Here is a 19,840-nt window from a genome sequence, read left to right on the forward strand (position 1 = left end):
TATTTTTTTGTGCTGTTGCATAATAATATTTAATGATTCAGTAGGGAGGAGGCAAAATTCAACACAGAAAATTTCCAAGCTTGACTACATCATCTGACATAAACATATGATGGTAGTAAACAAGAGAAAAAGCTGGAAAGTGAGTCAGAGTGTCATGATCACTTCTACATGACCAGTTTATGACCTTCATTGCTAAAGGCTTAAGGTAAGATGGCTATCCTCAGTGACATATTTTGCTGTTGTTCACATCAACTACTCAACAAGAATTTGGACATACACAAAGCACCTGCTTAAAAAAATGAACTTTGAAAAAAGTCCATACATGATTGATTAAAAATCCATCAGATATCTCTCTGGAAAAGTAAACAGTATATCAGTACTCTCAAACCTTGCCAGTTGCTCTCCCCTCCTATCTGTTTTATTCAGTCTTATGATGGGGCTCAGCTCTCTTAATCTGCCAGCTTTGATGAGGGTTTGCGAATCAAAACTGTAACATTTTACTTCACTTTGCTACGCATACCTTTTTATTTCATTAGATTTGGTCAAAATACCCTACCAAGCGTTTCATTCTATAAAATGAAAGAATAAAATATTGAAAAAATAAATTAATGCTCTTGTTAACATTTTTAATTCAGAATGGTACTGTTTCCAAAGTGATCTTCTGCTTTGATGACCAACAATCAAAGTGGAGTGCAAGGACACAAATTCCCTTGTAAAGTTTGACAATTTGCAAGTACTGAGCTTTGCTGCATTTGTTAATGCTTTTCAACAATTTTAATCAGTTTTGTATATATGCCTACCAGAGCCCACAAACAATTGGAAATGACCCAGGAAATGTGAACCAGCATCATGGGCATTTGGGAATAAGAATAAATGTCCTGTGCAAAACACCAAGTTGCAGGATTCCTGGTAAAACAACATTCATTTATGTCATACTGATTGTCTATGACAGACTAACCCATTGTGTTTCTCATAAGTGTTTTACTCCTCTTCTTAAAATATTGTTCAACAATATCATCAAAAGATTTCAGACTGGCATAACACCAACTCTGCACTGAAGTCACACAGTTTTCACCAGTAAAACTTTGTTCACTTTTGCACGTTTTGCCAGCATATGAAATGGAAGCAGACACAGTTTGTTCAAATTTATGTTGCTGTTGCTGTCCATTCTCTTGTCCCACAGAAGTATTTGATGAAGACTGCCCATTTGCTGTCAATGATGTGCTTGCATTCAGCAGTGATAGCCTATGGGACTGCTGAAAGGTAGGACTGCTGCTTCTAGTTGGTTGCTTTGCTAAATAGTGATGTGCAGATTTCCCATCTTGGCACCAGTTCAGCAATGAAGTCTGTCTTGTCCTCACTGCCACCCTAAATAAAGGTACATTGGATTTCTGTTCTTTGAACAAACGAACTCTTATTTTTTGTTTTAATGGTACCTGTGTTTTGTTAATGTTTTCTTCACACAATTTTTCCTTGATATTAGTACTCTGCCCTACCACACTCAGATTGCTGTCTTCAGTCCAGTTTTGCCAAACATGTTTTGATGGGACCAGTATTTTGTCATTATTTTGGAATGCCACCTTATTGCTCTCAGAACTTGGTCTTTCTGTACACAAAGAGTCAATACCACTGTCGTCGTGCTCCACTTTCTCTGGTGACTCAAAAACGACACCCTTTGGAATAACCAGAGATCTTAGTCTTGTATGCGAGTGAAGAAGCATTTTATTGCATTTTGCCTTCTTTTGCATAAATTCTTTTACTGTTACTGTTTCTGGAACGTGGATTTGCTTTAAATCATCAACTGGACTGAGGTATTGACAGAAGTATGCTTCACATGCCTTAGTTTTCACCACAGGGATAATTGTACAAGGTTTCAGTCTAGCCACAAACTCTTGCAATTCTTGAAACGAGGAGTGATCTGAATAGGGAACGACATGTACATCCCTGTGCCAGACTCTTATTTTTCGGCTTGTGGGGATAATAGCAATCGTAGGGCACATCTGATTCCATTTGACCATATTGAAGCGGTTAATTTCATTCTGGTCTACTACATGGATTCTTCCTGCCCCCACCTCTGAAGTGAAGACATCGCACAGTCCCAAAAGTTGAAACATCTGAAGTCTCCGAGGACTCACGACAATCCAAGTTTTAAATGTCATAGCCAGTTCTATTAATAATGATTCTTTACCCAAGTTATACAGACCTGTAATTACAGGTAGAATCATTGTTCAAATACAATTTGCTCAAACAGGTAAAAATGAAGATAAAGAAAAGGGGAAAGAAGGCAAAAAGGAAAAAACATCTATCTAGGTTCTTTTATATTCACAATATGATCTAATAAACATCACAACTAATTAAGTGCCTTTTAAGTATAGGTAACTATTGGAATGCAAGAAACATGGCAGTCACAAACAGCAAAGAAATGATGCTGAGATAAAAATTAAAAGTGCTGGAGAAACTCAGCAAGTCTGGCAGCATCTGTGGAGAGAAAAACAGTTAATGTTCTGAGTCTAGTGACCCTTCGAAGGATCATTAAACTCAAAATATTAATGCTTTTCTCCCCACAGATGTTGCCAGACCTGCTGAGGCACTTTCTGTTTTTGTTTCAGATTACCAGCATCTGCAGTTCTTTATTTTCTTTTTATAATGTTGAGGTAATTTGTTTTTGGTAGCATTTGGTCATTATTGGCCAGGGCACAGTGCCCACAGTACATCACATTTTAGATACAAAGACAGACAGAAAGACAGATAAAACTTCATAATGAACAGTATTTCTGTGTGTTCCTTTCCTAAGGTTTCAGATTAGATGATACATTCAAGGCTTGAATCCATTATCTACTGACTTAGAGGCAAGATTACTATCATTGAAGAAAATAAAAAGGTCTTTCCACAATGTCCAATCAAGCAGAATATTTCCTACAATCACAGATATAATTTTCCCATTTTCCACAAATGTTTCTATTACACGCGTTGAAATGAATTGCAAATTTGGAGTCAATGTAAATGTGTGCAAGTCATTTAATATGCCAAAACTAATTGAGAGCATGGTGAATAAAGTATCCAGTATCCTAGGCCCTGTTATTGGGTGCATAGAGTATAAGAGCAAGGAGGTTATATTAAGCTTGTATAATACATTGGTTTGGCCTTAACTGGGATATTAAGCTCAGTGCTTAGTGTCAGATTTCAGGAAAGATGGCAAAGCATTAAAGAGAGACTCCAGAAAAGAATCATGGGAATGTTCCAGAAATAAGGAACTTCAGTTGTGTGGTCAGATTTCAATGGTCAGAAACCAATCTTTGTTGCAGACAGGGCTGCTTGTATCTTTTAAAACTATGTAAGTTATTCTCCCTTTATCTCCCCTCAGCTGAAGACAGTCAGTCATGCCAGGAATAACTCCACAACTGGTCTCAGTGACCTCACTGACAATGTTGTCAGCTGTGGACTGCTCGCAGACAATGCCTGAGCATACAAGCTTAAATTAAAATCAATACTGCAGCCTCAGCCAGCACATGTAAGCTAAACTAGCAGTATGAAGGTTCAAAGCTTATCTGAATATGGTAAAAGTACATGACAAAAATGAGAATCTCTCCCTTCATGTATGCATTCTGTGTCTATCCTATTAGCACAGATATTCAAACAAAGTAGGCACCACCCCTCCTCCTGGACACCACCCCAAGGCCTGCTACCCTCCCTCGACCTCTTGATCTCCAACTGCCGTCGAGACATCAATCGCCTCAACCTCTCCACTCCTCTCACCCACTCCAACCTGTCCCCTGCAGAACGTGCAGCCCTCCGCTCCAATCCCAACCTCACCATAAAACCCACGGACAAGGGAAGCGCAGTTGCAGTATGGCGCACTGACTTCTACATCGCCGAGGTCAGATGCCAACTCTCCGACACCTCCTCCTACCGCCCCCTTGATCATGACCCCACCGCCGACCACCAAACCATCATCTCCCAAACCATCCACAACCTCATCACCTCAGGTGATCTCCCACCCACGGCCTCCAACCTCATCGTTCCCCAACCCCGCACCGCCCGCTTCTATCTCCTTCCCAAAATCCACAAACCTGAATGCCCTGGTCGACCCACTGTCTCCGCTTGCTCCTGCCCCACCGAACTTATCTCCAACTATCTGGACTCCATTTTCTCCCCCTTGGTCCAGGGACTCCCTACCTACGTCCGTGACACCACCCACGCCCTCCACCTCCTCCAGAACTTCCAATTCCCCGGTCCCCAACACCTCATCTTTACCATGGACGTCCAGTCCCTATAAACCTGCATTCCCCATACAGATGGCCTAAAGGCCCTCCGCTTCTTCCTGTCCCGCAGGCCCGACCAGTCCCCCTCCACTGACACCCTCATCCGCTTAGCCGAACTCGTCCTCACCCTCAACAACTTCTCTTTCAATTCCTCCCACTTCCTACAGACAAAGGGGGTGGCCCATGTGTACCCGCATGGGCCCAAGTTACGCCTGCCTCTTTGTAGGTTACGTGGAACAATCCCCCTTCCGTACCTACACTGGCCCTAAACCCCATCTCTTCCTCCGTTACATTGATGCCTGTATCGGCGCCACCTCCTGCTCCCACGAGGAGCTCGAACAGTTTATCCACTCCACCAACACCTTCCACCCCATTAAGTTCAACTGGACCATCTCTAATACCTCTCTCTCCTTCCTGGGCCTCTCTGTCTCCATCTCGGGCAACCACCTAGAAACCGATATTCATTTCAAGCCCACCGACTCCCACAGCTACCTTCCTGCAAAAATGCCATCCCCTATACCCAATTCCTTCGCTTCCGCCGCATCTGCTCCCAGGATGAGGCATTCCACTCCCATACATCTCAGATGTCCTCGTTTTTCAAGGACTGCAACATCCCCCCCTCAGTGGTCGAGAACGCCCTCCACCGTGTCTCCCGCATTTCCCGCAACTCATCCCTCACACCCCGTCCCTGCAATAACGACAAAAAAAGAATCCCCCTCGTCCTCACATACCACCCCACCAACCTCCGGATCCAACGCATCATCCTCCGACACTTCCGCCATCTGCAATCCGACACCACCACCAAAGACATTTTTCCCTCCCCATCCTTATCTGCTTTCCGGAGGGACCACTCTCTCCGTGACTCCCTTGTCCGCTCCACACTCCCCTCCAGCCCCACCACACCCGGCACTTTTCCCTGCAACCGCAGGAAGTGCTACACCTGCCCCCATACCTCCTCCCTCACCCCCATCCCAGGCCCCAAGAAGACTTTCCACATCAAGCAGATGTTCACCTGCACATCGGCTAATGTGGTATACTGCATCCGCTGTACCCGTTGTGGCCTCCTCTACATCGGGGAAACCAAGCGGAGGCTTGGGGACCGCTTGGCAGAACACCTACGCTCGGTCCGCAATAAACAACTGCACCTCCCAGTCGCGAACCATTTCAACTCCCCCTCCCATTCCGCAGACGACATGTCCATCCTGGGCCTCCTGCAGTGCCACAACGATGCCACCAGAAGGTTGCAGGAACAGCAACTCATATTCCGCTTGGGAACCCTGTAGCCCAATGGTATCAATGTGGATTTCACAAGCTTCAAAATCTCCCCTCCCACTACCGCACCCCAAAACCAGCCCAGCTCGTCCCCGCCTCCCTAACCTGTTCTTCCTCCCACCTATCCCCTCTTCCCACCTAAAGCCGCACCCCCATATCCTACCTACTAACCTCATCCCGCCCCCTTGACCTGTCCGTCCTCCCTGGACTGACCTATCTCCTCCCTACCTACGCTCACCTTTACTGGCTCCATCCCCGCCTCTTTGACCTGTCTGTTTCCTCTCCACCTATCTTCTCCTCTATCCATCTTCTATCCGTCTCCCCCTCTCTCCCTATTTATTTCAGAACCCCCTCCCCCTCCCCCATTTCTGATGAAGGGTCTAGGCCCAAAACGTCAGCCTTCCTGCTCCTATGATGCTGCTTGGCCTGCTGTGTTCATCCAGCTCTACACCCTGTTATCTCACCTGCCATAAGCCATCATGTTAGATCATATTTTTATATTTCACTGACTCAACAATGACTCCGGGAAAGGGGCTAAGTTCATTAAATCAAGGCAAGTAGCAGGAAAGTCAAGATTTGCCACATTCTTACCAATGACCACATTGTGTTCTGGGTGAGCGCTGATTATTGCCTTAATCTCATCAGTAGCTTCTTCACGGGAAGGCACCATGGACTCAGGGTCACAGTTGGTATTGTCTAGATATAGGAGATCTATCCTTCTTTCTGTGTTCAGTGGTGGATAGGTAAACATCATAGGTGTGTAACGGAAATCCGCTATATTAAAAAAACAAAGCAAAATCTCTAATGTACTTTGAATGATTTTCAGCATCCCTTAGCTTTTCTCTCTTACACAAATCTGAGCGTCATAGAGTTGTACAGCACGGAAACAGATCTTTTGGTCCATCTTGTCCATGCTGACCAGATATCCTAAATTAATCTAGTCCCATTTCGCCAGCATTTGATCCATATTCCTTTAAATCCTTCCTATTCATTTACCCATCCAGATGCCTTTTAAATGTTATTCATGTACCAGCCACCACCACTTCCTCTGGCACCTCATTCCACACATGCACCACCCTTGTATGAAACATTGCCCCTTAGGTCACTCTAAATCTTTCCCCTCTCACGTTAAACCTATGCCTTCCAGTTTTGGACTCCCCTACTCTGGGGAAAAATCCTTGGCTATTCACCCTATCCACATTCCTCATGATTTTATAAACCTCTACAAGGTCACCGCCAGCTTCTAACATTATAGAAGCCGTGGTTCTCCTTGTCCATGTGGATTGAGATTAGTGAGTACAAGGAGAACCACGACTTCGACTGGGACAACATCAAGATCCTGGGACAGGCTAGGCAGAGACAAGCACGAGAATTCCTGGAAGCATGGCACTCCACGAAGCATGCTATTAATAAACACATTGAACTCGACCCCATATACATTCCACTACGGAGGAAACCCGGAAGTGAGGCAATCCATCACAACGGACCCCAGAGTTTAAAAACCAGGCGGGAAAACACACCGACACTTCATCACAGGCTGCACTGAGGATGTTACCAAGCACGGTAATGAAACGTCTGCGGAACAACAAATCAGCTCGGTGAGCCAACCAACCTCAACATGGTATGGAAAAGCCAGTGAACTGTAGACCAGTGAGCCTGACATCGATGGTGGGCAAGTTGTTGAGATGGAATCCTGAGGGACAGGATTTACATGTATTTAGAAAGGCAAAGATAGATTAGGGATGGTCAAGATAGTTTTGTGCATGGAAAATCATGTCTCACGAAGTTGATTGAGTTTTTTGAAGAAATAACAAAGAAGGTTGATGAGGGCAGAGCGGTGGACATGATGTATATGAATTTCAGTAAGGCATTCGGCAAGGTTCCTCATGGTAGACTGGTTAGCAAGGTTAGATCACACAGAATACAGGGAGAACTAGCTATTTGGATATAGAACTAGCTCAAAGGTGGAAGACAGAGGGTGGGAGTGGAGGGTTGCTTTTCAGACTGGAGGCCTGTGACCAGCAGTGCGCTACAAGGATTAGTGCTGGGTCCACTGCTTTTTGTCATTTATACAAATAATTTGGATGTGAACATAGGAGATATGGTTAGTAAGTTTGCAGATGACACCAAAATTGTTGGTGTAGCAGACAGCGTAGAAGATTACTTCAGAGTACAATGGGATCTTGATCAGATGAGCTAATAGCCCAAGGAGTGGCAGATGGAGTTTAATTTTGATAAATGTGAGGTGCTGCATTTTTGAAAGGCAAATCAGGGCAGGACTTATACACTTAATGGTAAGGTCCTGGGAGTGTTGCTGAACAAAGAGACCTTGGCGTGAAGGTTCATAGTTTCTTGAAGGTGGAGTCATAGGTAGATAGGATAGTGAAGGCGGCGTTTGGTACGCTTGCCTTTACTGGTCAGTGCATTGAGTGTAGGAATTGGGACGTCATGTTGCGGCTGTACAGGACATTGGTTAGGCCACTATTGGAATACTGCATGCAATTCTGGTCTCCCTGCTATAAGAAGGATGTTGTGAAGCTTGAAAGGGTTCAGAAAAGATTTATGAAGATGTTGCCACAGTTGGAGGGTTTGAGCTATAGGGAGAGGCTGAATAGGCTGGGGCTATTTTCCCTGGAGCGTCGGAGGCTGAGAGGTGACCTTACAGAGGTTTGTAAAATCATGAGGGGCATGGAACGGGTAAATAGACAAGGTCTTTTCCCTAGGGTGGGGGAGTCCAAAACTAGAGGGCATAGGTTTAAGGTGAAAGGGGAAAGATTTACAAGGGATCTAAGAGGCAACATTTTCACACAGAGGGTGGTGAGTGTACGGAATGAGTTGCCAGAGGAAGTGATGGAGGCTGGTGTTATTACAACATTTAAACCGCATCTGGATGGGTATATGAACAGGAACTGTTTACAGAGAAATGGGCCAAATGCTGGCAAATGGGACTAGATTTATGTAGGATATCTGGTTGACATGGATGAGTTGGACCAAAGGGTCTGTTTCCGTGCTGTATACCTCTTTGATTCTGACTCTCGAGACACGATTTCCCACGCACAAAGCCATGTTGACTATCCCTGATTAGTCCTTGCTTTTCCAAATACATGTAAATTCTGTCCCTCAGAATCCCCTCCAACAACTTACCAACCACTGACGTCAGGCTCACCGGTCTATAGTTCCCTGGCTTTTCCTTGCCACCTTTCTTGAATAATGGCACCAATTTGCCAACTTCCAGTCTTCCAGCGCCTCACCCGTGGCTATCAATGATATTATTATCTCAGCAATGAGCCCAGCAATTGCTTCCCTTGCTTCCCACTAAGTTCTCGGACCCACCTGATCAGGTCCTGGGTATTTACCCACCTTTACACATTTTAAGACATCCAGCACCACCTCCTCTATAACATGGACATTTCAAGATATCACTATTTATTTCTCCAAGTTCTCTAACTTCCATATCCTTCACTACAGTAAATACTTTCATAAAATACTCAGTCAGTATCTCATCCATCTCCTACTGTTTCACACATAGGTGGCCTTGTTGATTCTTAAGGGGCACTACTCTTTTGCCCTTAATCCATTTATAGAATCTCTTTGGATTCTCCTCAACCCTATTTGCCAAAGCCTTCTCATGACCCGTTTTTGCCCTCCTGATTTGTCTCAAATATATGCCAACTCCCTTATACTCTTCAAGAAATTCACTCGACCCCAGGTTTCTATACCAACCACATGCCCCTTTCTTTTACTTGACCAGAGGCTCAATTTCTCTAGTCATCCAATATTCCCTACACCTACCAGCCTTGCCCTTCATACTAACAGGAACATACCTACTCTGGACTCTTGCTGTTGCATTTTTGACTGTCCCAACTTTCCAACTGTCCCTTTACTTACGAAGAGCCTGTACCAATCAACTGTTGGAAGTTCTTGCCTAATACCCTCAAAATTGGCCTTACTCCAATTTAGAACTTTAACTTTTTGATTAGGTTTTCCTTTATTTTAAAAATAATAGAATTGTGATCACTGGCCCCAAAATGCTGTTCCGCTGACACCTCAGTCACTTACTCTGCCTTATTTCCCAAGGGAAGGTAGTTTTGCTCTCTCTCTGGTCGGTACATCCACATACTGAACAAGAAAATTTTCTTGTACACACTTAAATTCCTCTCCATCCAAGCCCTTAACACTGTAGCAGTCTCAGTCTATGTCTGGAAAGTTAAAATCCCTACCATTACAACCCTATAATTTTTACAGATATCCAAGATCTCCTTACAAATCTGTACCTGAATTTCTTGCTGACTCTTGGGGGGCCTACAGTACAATCCCAATAAGGAGATCATCCCTTTCTTATTTCTCAGTTCCACCCTTATAACTTCACTGGATGTACTCCCAGGAATACCCAAGTACAGCCCTCATGTTGTAGCTAACTAAAAACACCACTGCCTGTCCTTTCTTTATCTTCCTGGTGTTGTTCGTGTAACATCTCTCTGCCAGGCCATGCCCACGCCATCACATAGATTAGCCAAGGAGTTACAAAGGAGACTAAAGCACCTCATCAGCCAGTCACCCCACTCAACCCAAAAGTTCCTAAATTCCATCAAGGACAGGAGAATAGACGACAAGGAGATCATGGTATCATTTGACGTTACCGCCCTATTCACATCGATAGACATATCACTAGAAAGAGAAACACTGGCAACACCACTAAAACAAGAACAAGACCCGAGTGACCCAGTAGCTGAAGCTACTGGACCTATGCCTCACTACCCACTTTACCTTTAACAGCCAAATATATGAACAGATCAATGGGACACCCATGGGATCACCTATCTCCAGACTAATAGCTGAAGCGACGATGCAGAGACTCGACAGCTGGCCGTTCTGCAAATCCAACCGAAACTATGGATACAATACATGAACAACACCTTCATAATTATTAAACGGACCAAACTAGAGGAGACACACAAACTAATAAACAACACTCTCACCGGGATCAGATTCACCAAGGAAGTGGAAAAGAACAAACAGCTCCCATTCTTGGACGTCATGGTGGAACGCAGGATCAATGGGGATTTCCTAACAAAAGTACACAGGAAAGCCACACACACTGACCAGGTACTGAATTTCAACAGCAACCACCCTAACACCCACAAACGAAATTGCATAAAAACTCTATTTAAACGGGCAGCAACACACTTAAGCAACACAGAACTATGCCAAAAAGAAATAGAGTACCTCCGCCGAGTATTCAAGGACAACGGATACCGAAAAAACCGAGTCAGAAGGTGCCTGTTACACGAGCAACATCCGGAAGATACTGCAGGCCTCGACAGACTCAACATGCTACTTTACATCAAGAACACACTTGAACTGACCACAAGACTCCTACAACCACTGGGCATCAGAGTGGCACACAAACCCACATCAACCTTACGCCAACTGCTAACCCAAACCAAAGTCCCGTTACCCACTTTAGACAGGACCAATGTAATATACAAGATCCCCTGCAAAGACCACGACAAACATAACACTGGACTGACAGGAAGAAAAATAGCCACAACAGTAATACTCACTCATCTTCATCCACATGGATAGGAAAACCACCAATTTAATTGGGACAACGCCAGGATCCTGGGACAGGCTAAGCAGAGACAAGCATGGGAATTCCTAGAGGCCTCGTTCTTCACTAAGAAGGCCATCAACGAACACACACAGCTAGATCCTATATATACTCCACTGCAAAGTAAAACTGGAAGAGAGGTAACCCAGCTCAACGGACACCAGAGTTTAAGTAACAGGCGGGAAAACACAACAGCGCTCCATCGGAGGCTGCACTGATGATGTTACCCAGCAGGATAATGAAACATCTGCGGAACAAGGAACCAGCTCAGCGAGCCAACTGACCACAACTTGTTTAAAGCCTCCCGAGTTGCACTAGCAATCTCCCCGCCAGGATACTGGTCTCCTTCAAATTCAGGTGCAACCAGTACTTCTCATACAGGTCATTTCTACACCAGAAGAGATTCCAATGATCGAAAAATGCGAATCCCTGCCCCCTGCACCAGCTCCTCAGCCATACATTCATCTGCACATGGTACCAGACATAATCGAGATATTACTAACATCTAGTACCTACTTTTTAATCTCCTGCCTAACTTCCTACACTCTCTCTTCAGAATCTCATTCTTTTCTCTACCTACGTCATTGGTACCAACATGTACAACGACCACCTGTCGGTCACTCTCCCCTTTGAGAAAATTCTGCACCCTCTCAGAGACATCCTTGACCTTAGCACTAGGGAGGCAACACAGCATACTGATGTCTCACTGTCATCTGCAGAAAAGTCTCTCTGTGCCCAACTAGAGAATCCCCTATCACAATCAATCACTTGGAACCTGAAATATTCCTCAATAAAGTAGAGCCAGTCACAATACCAGTGACACAGCTGTCAGTGCTACGTTCCCGAGAGTCCATCATCGCCTGCACTTTCTAATGTAGCATACTTGCTTGAGATGGAGATAGACACAGGATACTTCTGCACTTCTAACCTACCTCTATCTTTCACAGAGGTAACCCATCTACTTGACTGTATCTATGGTTTTTCTACCTTGCTTAAACTGCCATCCATCACACCCCGTGGTTCTTGTAAATTTCTCATTGCTTCTAACTGCCACTCCAGCCAATCCACGCAATCCAATAGGATTTGCAACAAAACATTCTTCCTGCAGTCATAATTATGAGAAACTTTGAAATTCACCCTAATCTCCCAATTCTGACAGAAATAGCACACCATTCTAATAATGGCCATCTCTGTACCTTAATCTACAGACTTAGAAAAATAGCACAGTCTTACTGCTTTTAAAACACTGTTCTTGTTTTAAACATAATATAGATTATATAAAAGACATTTAGATGTTCTGGAGAAAATGCCAAGGCACCATTAAATGGACAAGCTATCATTTTTGCTGCAGTTAAAACAAGGGCTCAGATATTCCACAGAGTGCCAATCATCAATTTCTGCCCTACTCCTACTTTTCCAGGCTCTGATGTTGCTCCACGTTTCTGATTAGGTATTCAGAGCCTGTCTTCTTCAGAAATGCAGAGTGCAGCAACCATCCAAGAACTCAGTCAGTTTGCTATAGCATCGAACAGGAGACAAGATACACCACTTTTTTTTTGATGTCACTAGCTGTCACTATATTAAATGCTCAGTGTAAATGTTAGCGAATAGGTGAGCAGGTATGCAGGTAACAGGACGGAACTGTGATAGTGTAATTAGATGAGAATTTCTCTGCCCAACACTTCCTGGGTAAGCAGCTGGACAAGTAACATTGGAACTGTCTCCAAAAACTCCAATTTTGCAGAGGACTTGGATAGTAGGGAAATAGCATATCGGGAGTTCAGTTTTACTGAGAAATTTCCACATAGGTCACTTAGGGACTTCCTTAGGATCTCAAAATGCATCTTGGGTTGTGTATCTGGTTTCCGGTATTCTGGAGATCAAAAGATTTGAGCGCATTGAAAGGGCACAAGTTAAAATAACCATGCCAGAGACAAGTTTCTTTTTATGTACAAGAATTACTAAAGCTAACAATGAAATATCCTACCAAAAACAGTGGTGAAAACAGAAACCATCACAGCTTTTTAAATAGATGAGGATTATTACTTTTAAAAGAAAAACTAAAATGAAACTAGGAAATATCATAGTAATCTTCAGTGTACATATTTCACTCTATTTAACTATGTACCTTTTGGAAGGCAAAAAAAGTAACCATTGTTCTTTTTAAGGTAAATTTCACCTTCTTTAAATTTTTTCACTTAACCCCACTGTGATACTCTGAGTTTTTTCTTTTGGACAGTAATTAATCATCTTCTGGTTGTTTACTCAATTGACCTGTCGGTTCAGGTAGTGAAGTAATCAAGCTATTTGACCATAGAGGGCATCACCATCAAGCCAAATCATGTCCAAAACCAACAAACAAGTGCATTTTCCTGCAATACTTAAGACTTTTGCAACAGGGTGAGGGTTGGGGTGGAGAGGGGGAGAATGTCGAATTTTCCTTTGCACAGCCAATGGGAAAATGTCAGTTATAAAATGCCAGCAATTTGACTGGTTGAGATCAGCTAACTGGAGGATCAAGCAGATGCCACATCACCTAGTACAGTGGCCTGTTGAGCCACCAGGTGGAGCTCCTGAAACAATGTTTAACCAATGAATAAAAAGAATGCATTAATAAACAAGGAAGACAACATTTGTAGACTACAAGCTGCAGGGCATTGTAATCTGCCATAGCTAACTGGTTACTTTTTCCTTTCCGTCTACTCAACAAGTTTTTGAGTAGAAAATCTGCAAAGGATACCATGACTTTTCTACATGGTTTCTTGAGTCAACATTCAGCAATGCTGGAAAAATTTGATTCACCAAAGGCATTCAATTACTTCCAGCTGCAGTGATCTGCAAAAGAATGCTTAAAATTAACTGTTTACCTCCCTTTTATTTATGCCTGTGCTATCCAGCTGCATCCCTTTTACAAATCCTTTCCTGGCCAGTTATCTCCCCTCCTAAGGGTGTGTCTTACATACTTCTAGGGATTTATTTAGGATGAAAGTTTGAATAACTTGTCTTATTTTGGCAAGCTGAAAAGCTAAGCCAGACAACTTCAGGAAAATCCTTTCATGGAAACTAATATTTTCCAGCCCTGCTGAGGTGAATAAAAGGACTGGAATTTTCGTTATATTGTAAGGGGTAATAGAAAAGTATAACGGTCCTTGTGTTTGACCAAACTGAACAAGTTTCAAATTAAATGGGAGTGGCAACTTGAGATGTTTTGCTTGCTAGCTCCAGTAAAGGTCTTCTGACAGCTTCAAGTAGAATTAAAAGAACATTCATTTTTGAAGTACATAGAAGTAAAACTCTCTGTAGCCACTGGATTTCAAACATTCAAACTGCATTAAAATGTAAATACTGTATTTCTGCACTTTTTAGGAAGTTTCAGTTTTTAAACTTTAGACAGCCTCGTGAGAGGAGGCAAACCGATTGCTTTCACGTATTTCCCCATGTTTCTTCTACAAAATGACATAGCAGTCTCCAATTAATGCCTTCCTTCTCAACATAGCTCAGATAGGAATTTTAACCAATGGAGATGATGGTATAATGGTAATGTCCAGGCTATTCCTCTAGAAACATGGGTTCAATTCTACCATGGTCACTGTGGGATTTACAACTAAATGAATACATCTAGAATTAAAGCCAGTCTAATAGTGACCATTAAATCATTGTCGATTGTCACAAATCTGGTTCACTAACAGAAGAGATTGGACCTATGTGTGATTGCAGAACCACACGCAACATGACTGACTCAGAAATATCATTTGAACTCGCTCAGTAAGCTACTCAGTTGCATCAAACCAAGTAAGAAAGGAATAAAACTGGATGTACCTCATGGAAGCAACAATGGCATACACAGCTCTGTCCTTATTAAAATCTTGGGGCTTGTGTCAAGATTGGAAGAGGTGTCTCCCAGACTGGTCAAACAGCAGCCTGACGTAGTAACACTCACAAAAATCATACCTTACAATGTCCCAGCTCCCATCATGACCATTCCCAGGGTGGGGAGGGAATTGCCATCTTGGTAGTCCTTAACATTGATTCCAGATTCCATGAAATCTCCAGGCATCAGGTCCAACATGAACAAGGAAAGCAACTGATAACCATCAATTACCTACTACCATTGTGTGTTTCAATTAAATAGTATCCCTCCACCAACGGAAGGTGGCAAGAACACAAAGTGTATTCTTGGGTGGCAGACTTCAATGTCCATCATCACAAGTGGCTCAGTGGCACTCCTACTAACCGAGCTGGTGAAAACTCAAAGGACATGTCTGCTGGGTTTGCTGCAAGTGGTGAGGGAACCTACAACAGGGAAAATCTACTCAAGCTCATCTCATCAATCAAGCTGTCACAGAGCTATCATCCAAGACAATATTGATAGAAATAGCTACTGCACAGTCCTTGTAAAGGTGAAGTCCCATCTTCAAACTGAGGATACACTGCATTATGTTGACTGGGACCATCATTGTGCTAAATGTGATAAATTTTGAACAGATCTAGCAATTCAAAACTGGACAACTACGAGATAGTGTTGGTCATTAGCTACAGCAGAATTTTTTTTTTAAACGGGACGCGGACATCGCTGGCCAGGCCAGTATTTAATACACTTTCCTAATAGCCCAGAGGGCAGCAAGAGTCAGCTACAATGCTGTGGATCTAGAGTCACATCTAGACCAGAACCGGTAAGGATGGCATATTTCCTTCCCTAAAGGACGTTAGTGAATTAGATGAGTTTTCCTGACAATCAGCAACTGTTTCATGGTCATCAATAGACTGTTAATTTCCAGATTTTTATTGAATTTAAATCTCACCATCTGACAAACTGGAGTCTGGGCGCCAGAACATTCCCTGTATCTCTGGATTAATAATCTAGTGATAATACCACTAGGCCAGTTCCTCAAAGTAGTGTCCTAAGCACTATCATCTTCAGCAGCTTCCATCATCAGGTTAGAAGTAGAGATTTTCACAGATGATTGTACAATGTTTAACAACATTCATGAGTCTTCAGGTAATGAAGCAGCCCATATGCATATTCAACTAGACTTGAACAATATCCAGATTTGAGTCGATAAGTAACAAACAATATGTGCATCACACAAAACACTAGACAATGACCATCTCTAACAAGCAAGAATTGAATCATCTCTCCTTGACATTCAATGACACTACCATCATTAAAACCCCCACTATTAACATCCTGAAGGGTTATTACTGACCAGAAACCGAACTGGACCAGCCATATCAGCACTTTGCCTACATGACCAGTCACAGAGTAAAGACTACACTTCAAGTAGCTCATCTCCCGACTCTTCAAAGCCTGTCCAGCATCTACATAGCATAAGACAGGAATAGAACAGTCGCCACCTTCCTAGATGAGTACAGCTCCAACAAGACTTGAGATGCTCAACATTATTCATGACAAAGCAGTTCTCTTGACTGACACCACATCCCCTCCACCATCGACAGAAGCAGCCTGTGCATCATCTCTGTGTACTTACCAAGGGTCCTTGACGAGCACCATTCAAACACAAGCTTCTATCACCTAGAAGGACAAGGCATTAGATACATGGGAACGTAACCACCTGAAAGTTCCCCACCAAGCCGTACACCATTCTTAGACTGGGATGATTACCATGACATGGAACTATATAGCCATTCCTTCACCTTCACTGGGTCAAAATCCTGCAATTCCCTTCCCAACAGTACTGTGGGTGTACATACATCAGAAGGACTGCAGAAGTTCAAAAAGGCAGTTCATTGCCACCTTCTCTGGGACATCTAGGAAAGGACAATAAATGCTGGCCAGCCACACACATGCCATGAACACACAAAAACAAAACTCTAATTTGTCCCTTGTGTCACAGTTAGCAATATAAAATAAACTTAACTCAATTTTCAACTGATGCGTTTGTAAATAATCTACAACAAAATGAATAGATTATCACAACATACGTTTCAAAGATATCTGTCATACCTGTGTACAGAACTGTACCAAAATAACCTTCAAAAAGAAACATGACAGAGCCAGGGCAGTGATTGCTATCAATCAATGTCACAGTCATGGTCTCTTTTCCAACTTCATCCAGATTTAAGAGGTGGCTGTCCCCTAACTCCAATGGGTGGATCCAGATTTCATCCACCTAACAAAAAATTTAAAAACAAACAGGTCAAGGCAGATAATGAAACTTCACAAATGAGATCAGCTTCTTAAGGGGAAAATGAAAAAATATTACACGTTGGTTAAAGGGAGGGGTAGATCATTGTAGCTGGGATGAAAAGGCCAGGATACATGTCAGTCAGAGGCAGAGACAATAATGCAAATAATTTTTATTTTTGACAGACCTAATCCAAAGATATAGTCCACGCAAAATGTAAAAGAAAAAGGCATCATGGGGGAGACTGAGAAAGGGATAAGGTGACAAGTAGTAGTAATTAACAGTTTAGAAATGCTTGGATTAATTCAGCAAGTAATAAATGCACTTAGCCAAGAAGAAATCACCCAACTTTAAATAACAAAGGGTTCAAAGCTGATCTCATAGTGCAGTACTAGACAATTTACAAACCAGATACATCTGAGCTTAAATAAGGTGTGGGTGTTTTATCAAGGTATGGAGTTCTGACCTATGAGGATCAAGTGACAATGAGGTTACTAGCCAGAGCAATTATAGAGCTTTAGAAAACTGTAAATTATAGCAAATGGCAAACCAGAAAGAGGGAAGTTGGAATTTGAAAAGGTTTGGAAGCAGTCATTTTGTGAAAAGGGTGCAAGATCAGGCAATGAGGAAAATGTAAGAGGGGAAAATTGAAATAGTCTGAGGGAATCTAATCAATGAGAGAATTGGACAATCAAAAGGGCTTGTCTGGTAACAAAGTCAGAGGGTGGTGACATGTTAGAGGAGTCAGTCTGGAAGTGAAGTTGAAAGGGATGAGTAAATCAATTATGATAGGGAAGATGGAACTCAGAATTACTAAGGATGAAGGAACACCTCAGTACAAAAACTGAGAATGGGCACAAAGGAGAATATTTTAATGAGGAAAACATCCATGAGCCTTATGCAAACAGACAAGGAAAATTCTGAAGAGGAGCTAGGCATGATAATGAAGGCCAACATCTTCAAAAGTGACAGTCAAAATTCCAGAAAAAGTCTCAAAAGGCTGAAGTGAGATTTGGAGCAAATATGAGCGTCCCATGGCAATTTCAGTACAGTGGAATGAAAAACTGTAGGAAAAGAGAAATAAAGGGTTTGGGTGGAATAAATAGGATGCTGTAATGTGATTCTCAGCAAGATCTACAAAGGAACCTGGAAATGCAGGGAAAAAGCAGATGGCATCTAGGTGAGATGGGAGGAAAAAGCGTGGCCAAGGAAAAGTAAACAAGGTGAGGGGACAAGAATGATAGGCACTGCAATGGTCTTACAACTGTGGTATTAAATTAGTAGCCCAGAGATCTGTGTTTACAACCCGCCACAGCACAGTGTAAAATGGAGTTTAATAAATATTGGCATTTGTGAGCTGGTAGCAAAATAAAACGGTGCTGCATAGTTTTAACACTTTTTTAAATTAACCTACTTTTCTAATCAACTGTTCAGAATGCTATTAGACACCTCTGAAGCAGGTGGGACTTCAACCAGGGCATCTTGGTTCGAGGTAGGGACATTACCACTGCACCACAAGAAAACCCCCTTAGTTTTACCAATTCAACTAGTTCACTGATGTATTTCAGGTGTTGTCCCCACCTGGCCTGTTATATATGTGATTTAAATGCCATACTATGTTGTTGAGTTTTAATGACTTTAGGGTACATAGAGAAGGACAATAAATATTGCCAGCTCACCCACATCCTCAGAAGATCTTTTAAAAAAAGAATACAGGGCAGGGAGCTGCTTGGATCTGAGACAGCTATTTTATACCCCTACATGCATTACTGGTGGCATGAAATATTTTGGAGTAAAGAGAATGCACATTTCTCTTGATAACTCATGTCACAGAAAATCTAACTGTGTGAACAGGGGTTGGTAAATCTGTGCTTTCTGAAACAGAAGATCAACAGATCATTTGGACAATGGCTTGGCTGTACTTAACAGTCAGAATTCACAGGCATAAACAGTTTTTCTGTGTGAAGTACTAGAGGGGCTAATAGAGCATGTGGGGATTATATCACAGGCTGGGTGACTATCTTTATGACAGAAAAAGAAAGACAGAACACTGAAATCCTCACCTCTTTGCCTTACCTGAAACTTCCAATGCAACAACTTGGCAGTAACGGGAGAGCAGTATATTGGTCTGCACCAGGTGGAGGACAGACCTGATGTATGGTCACTGTGCAAGTGGGAAAGAAAGAAAAAACGGACATGGCTGCACTTCCGAACCTGCCAGAAATCAACAGCAAATGGAGTATTTGGGATCAAAGTACCATTCATTGCCCGCTATCTGTGAACAGTCAGCATCTGCAAAAGATAAGAAACATTACTCCTGTAACTCAACATAAAATGTCTGAATTAACCTGTAGTTTAATCTTTTATTGAACCAGCATTTCATGCTGGACTGACACAAAGCAGCCCTTGATCTAATTAATCTCCATAGGCTTGAACCTAGGAATCAGTACGCTGACCAGTTAACTCCACAATCATCTACTTGTCTATTATATATTAAAAGCACTGAATAGTCTTAAGATTTTATTGTAAAGTACATCAAAAGTCTCATG

The 19,840-nt window shown here is 42.6% G+C and overlaps 1 protein-coding gene across 2 annotated transcripts; it reads right to left on the reverse strand.

The window, feature by feature from the left end:
- Window positions 1–19,579, reverse strand: dclre1b (DNA cross-link repair 1B). Of its 2 annotated transcripts, none has more exons than XM_020517778.2 (4): window positions 19,368–19,579; window positions 17,111–17,276; window positions 6,126–6,308; window positions 1–2,203 (listed from the first exon to the last, which is right to left on the reverse strand). In XM_020517778.2, exons 1-4 carry the CDS (start codon window positions 19,554–19,556, stop codon window positions 954–956), a joined length of 1,788 nt encoding a protein of 595 aa, XP_020373367.1. In that variant the 5' UTR covers window positions 19,557–19,579; the 3' UTR covers window positions 1–953. The 2 variants fall into 2 exon arrangements, with proteins under 2 accessions (XP_020373367.1, XP_020373371.1); XM_020517782.2 differs by having other exon boundaries at window positions 19,355–19,455.
- Between the last annotated feature and the right edge of the window lie 261 nt (window positions 19,580–19,840).

The sequence above is a fragment of the Rhincodon typus genome, chromosome 25 (assembly GCF_021869965.1).
Source record: "Rhincodon typus isolate 14 chromosome 25, sRhiTyp1.1, whole genome shotgun sequence".
Taxonomy (NCBI): Eukaryota; Metazoa; Chordata; class Chondrichthyes; order Orectolobiformes; family Rhincodontidae; genus Rhincodon; species Rhincodon typus.

What these genes read in the sequence shown, in the direction of transcription:
- dclre1b (XM_020517778.2), bottom strand. Translation starts at nt 19,556, where the DNA reads ATGAATGGTACTTTGATCCCAAATACTCCATTTGCTGTTGATTTCTGG. An exon ending in TGTTGCATTGGAAGTTTCAG is followed by an intron (nt 17,277 to 19,367) that starts GTAAGGCAAAGA and finishes ATTTTTTGTTAG; the next exon opens with GTGGATGAAATCTGGATCCA. An exon ending in TGGTACAGTTCTGTACACAG is followed by an intron (nt 6,309 to 17,110) that starts GTATGACAGATA and finishes TTTTTAATATAG; the next exon opens with CGGATTTCCGTTACACACCT.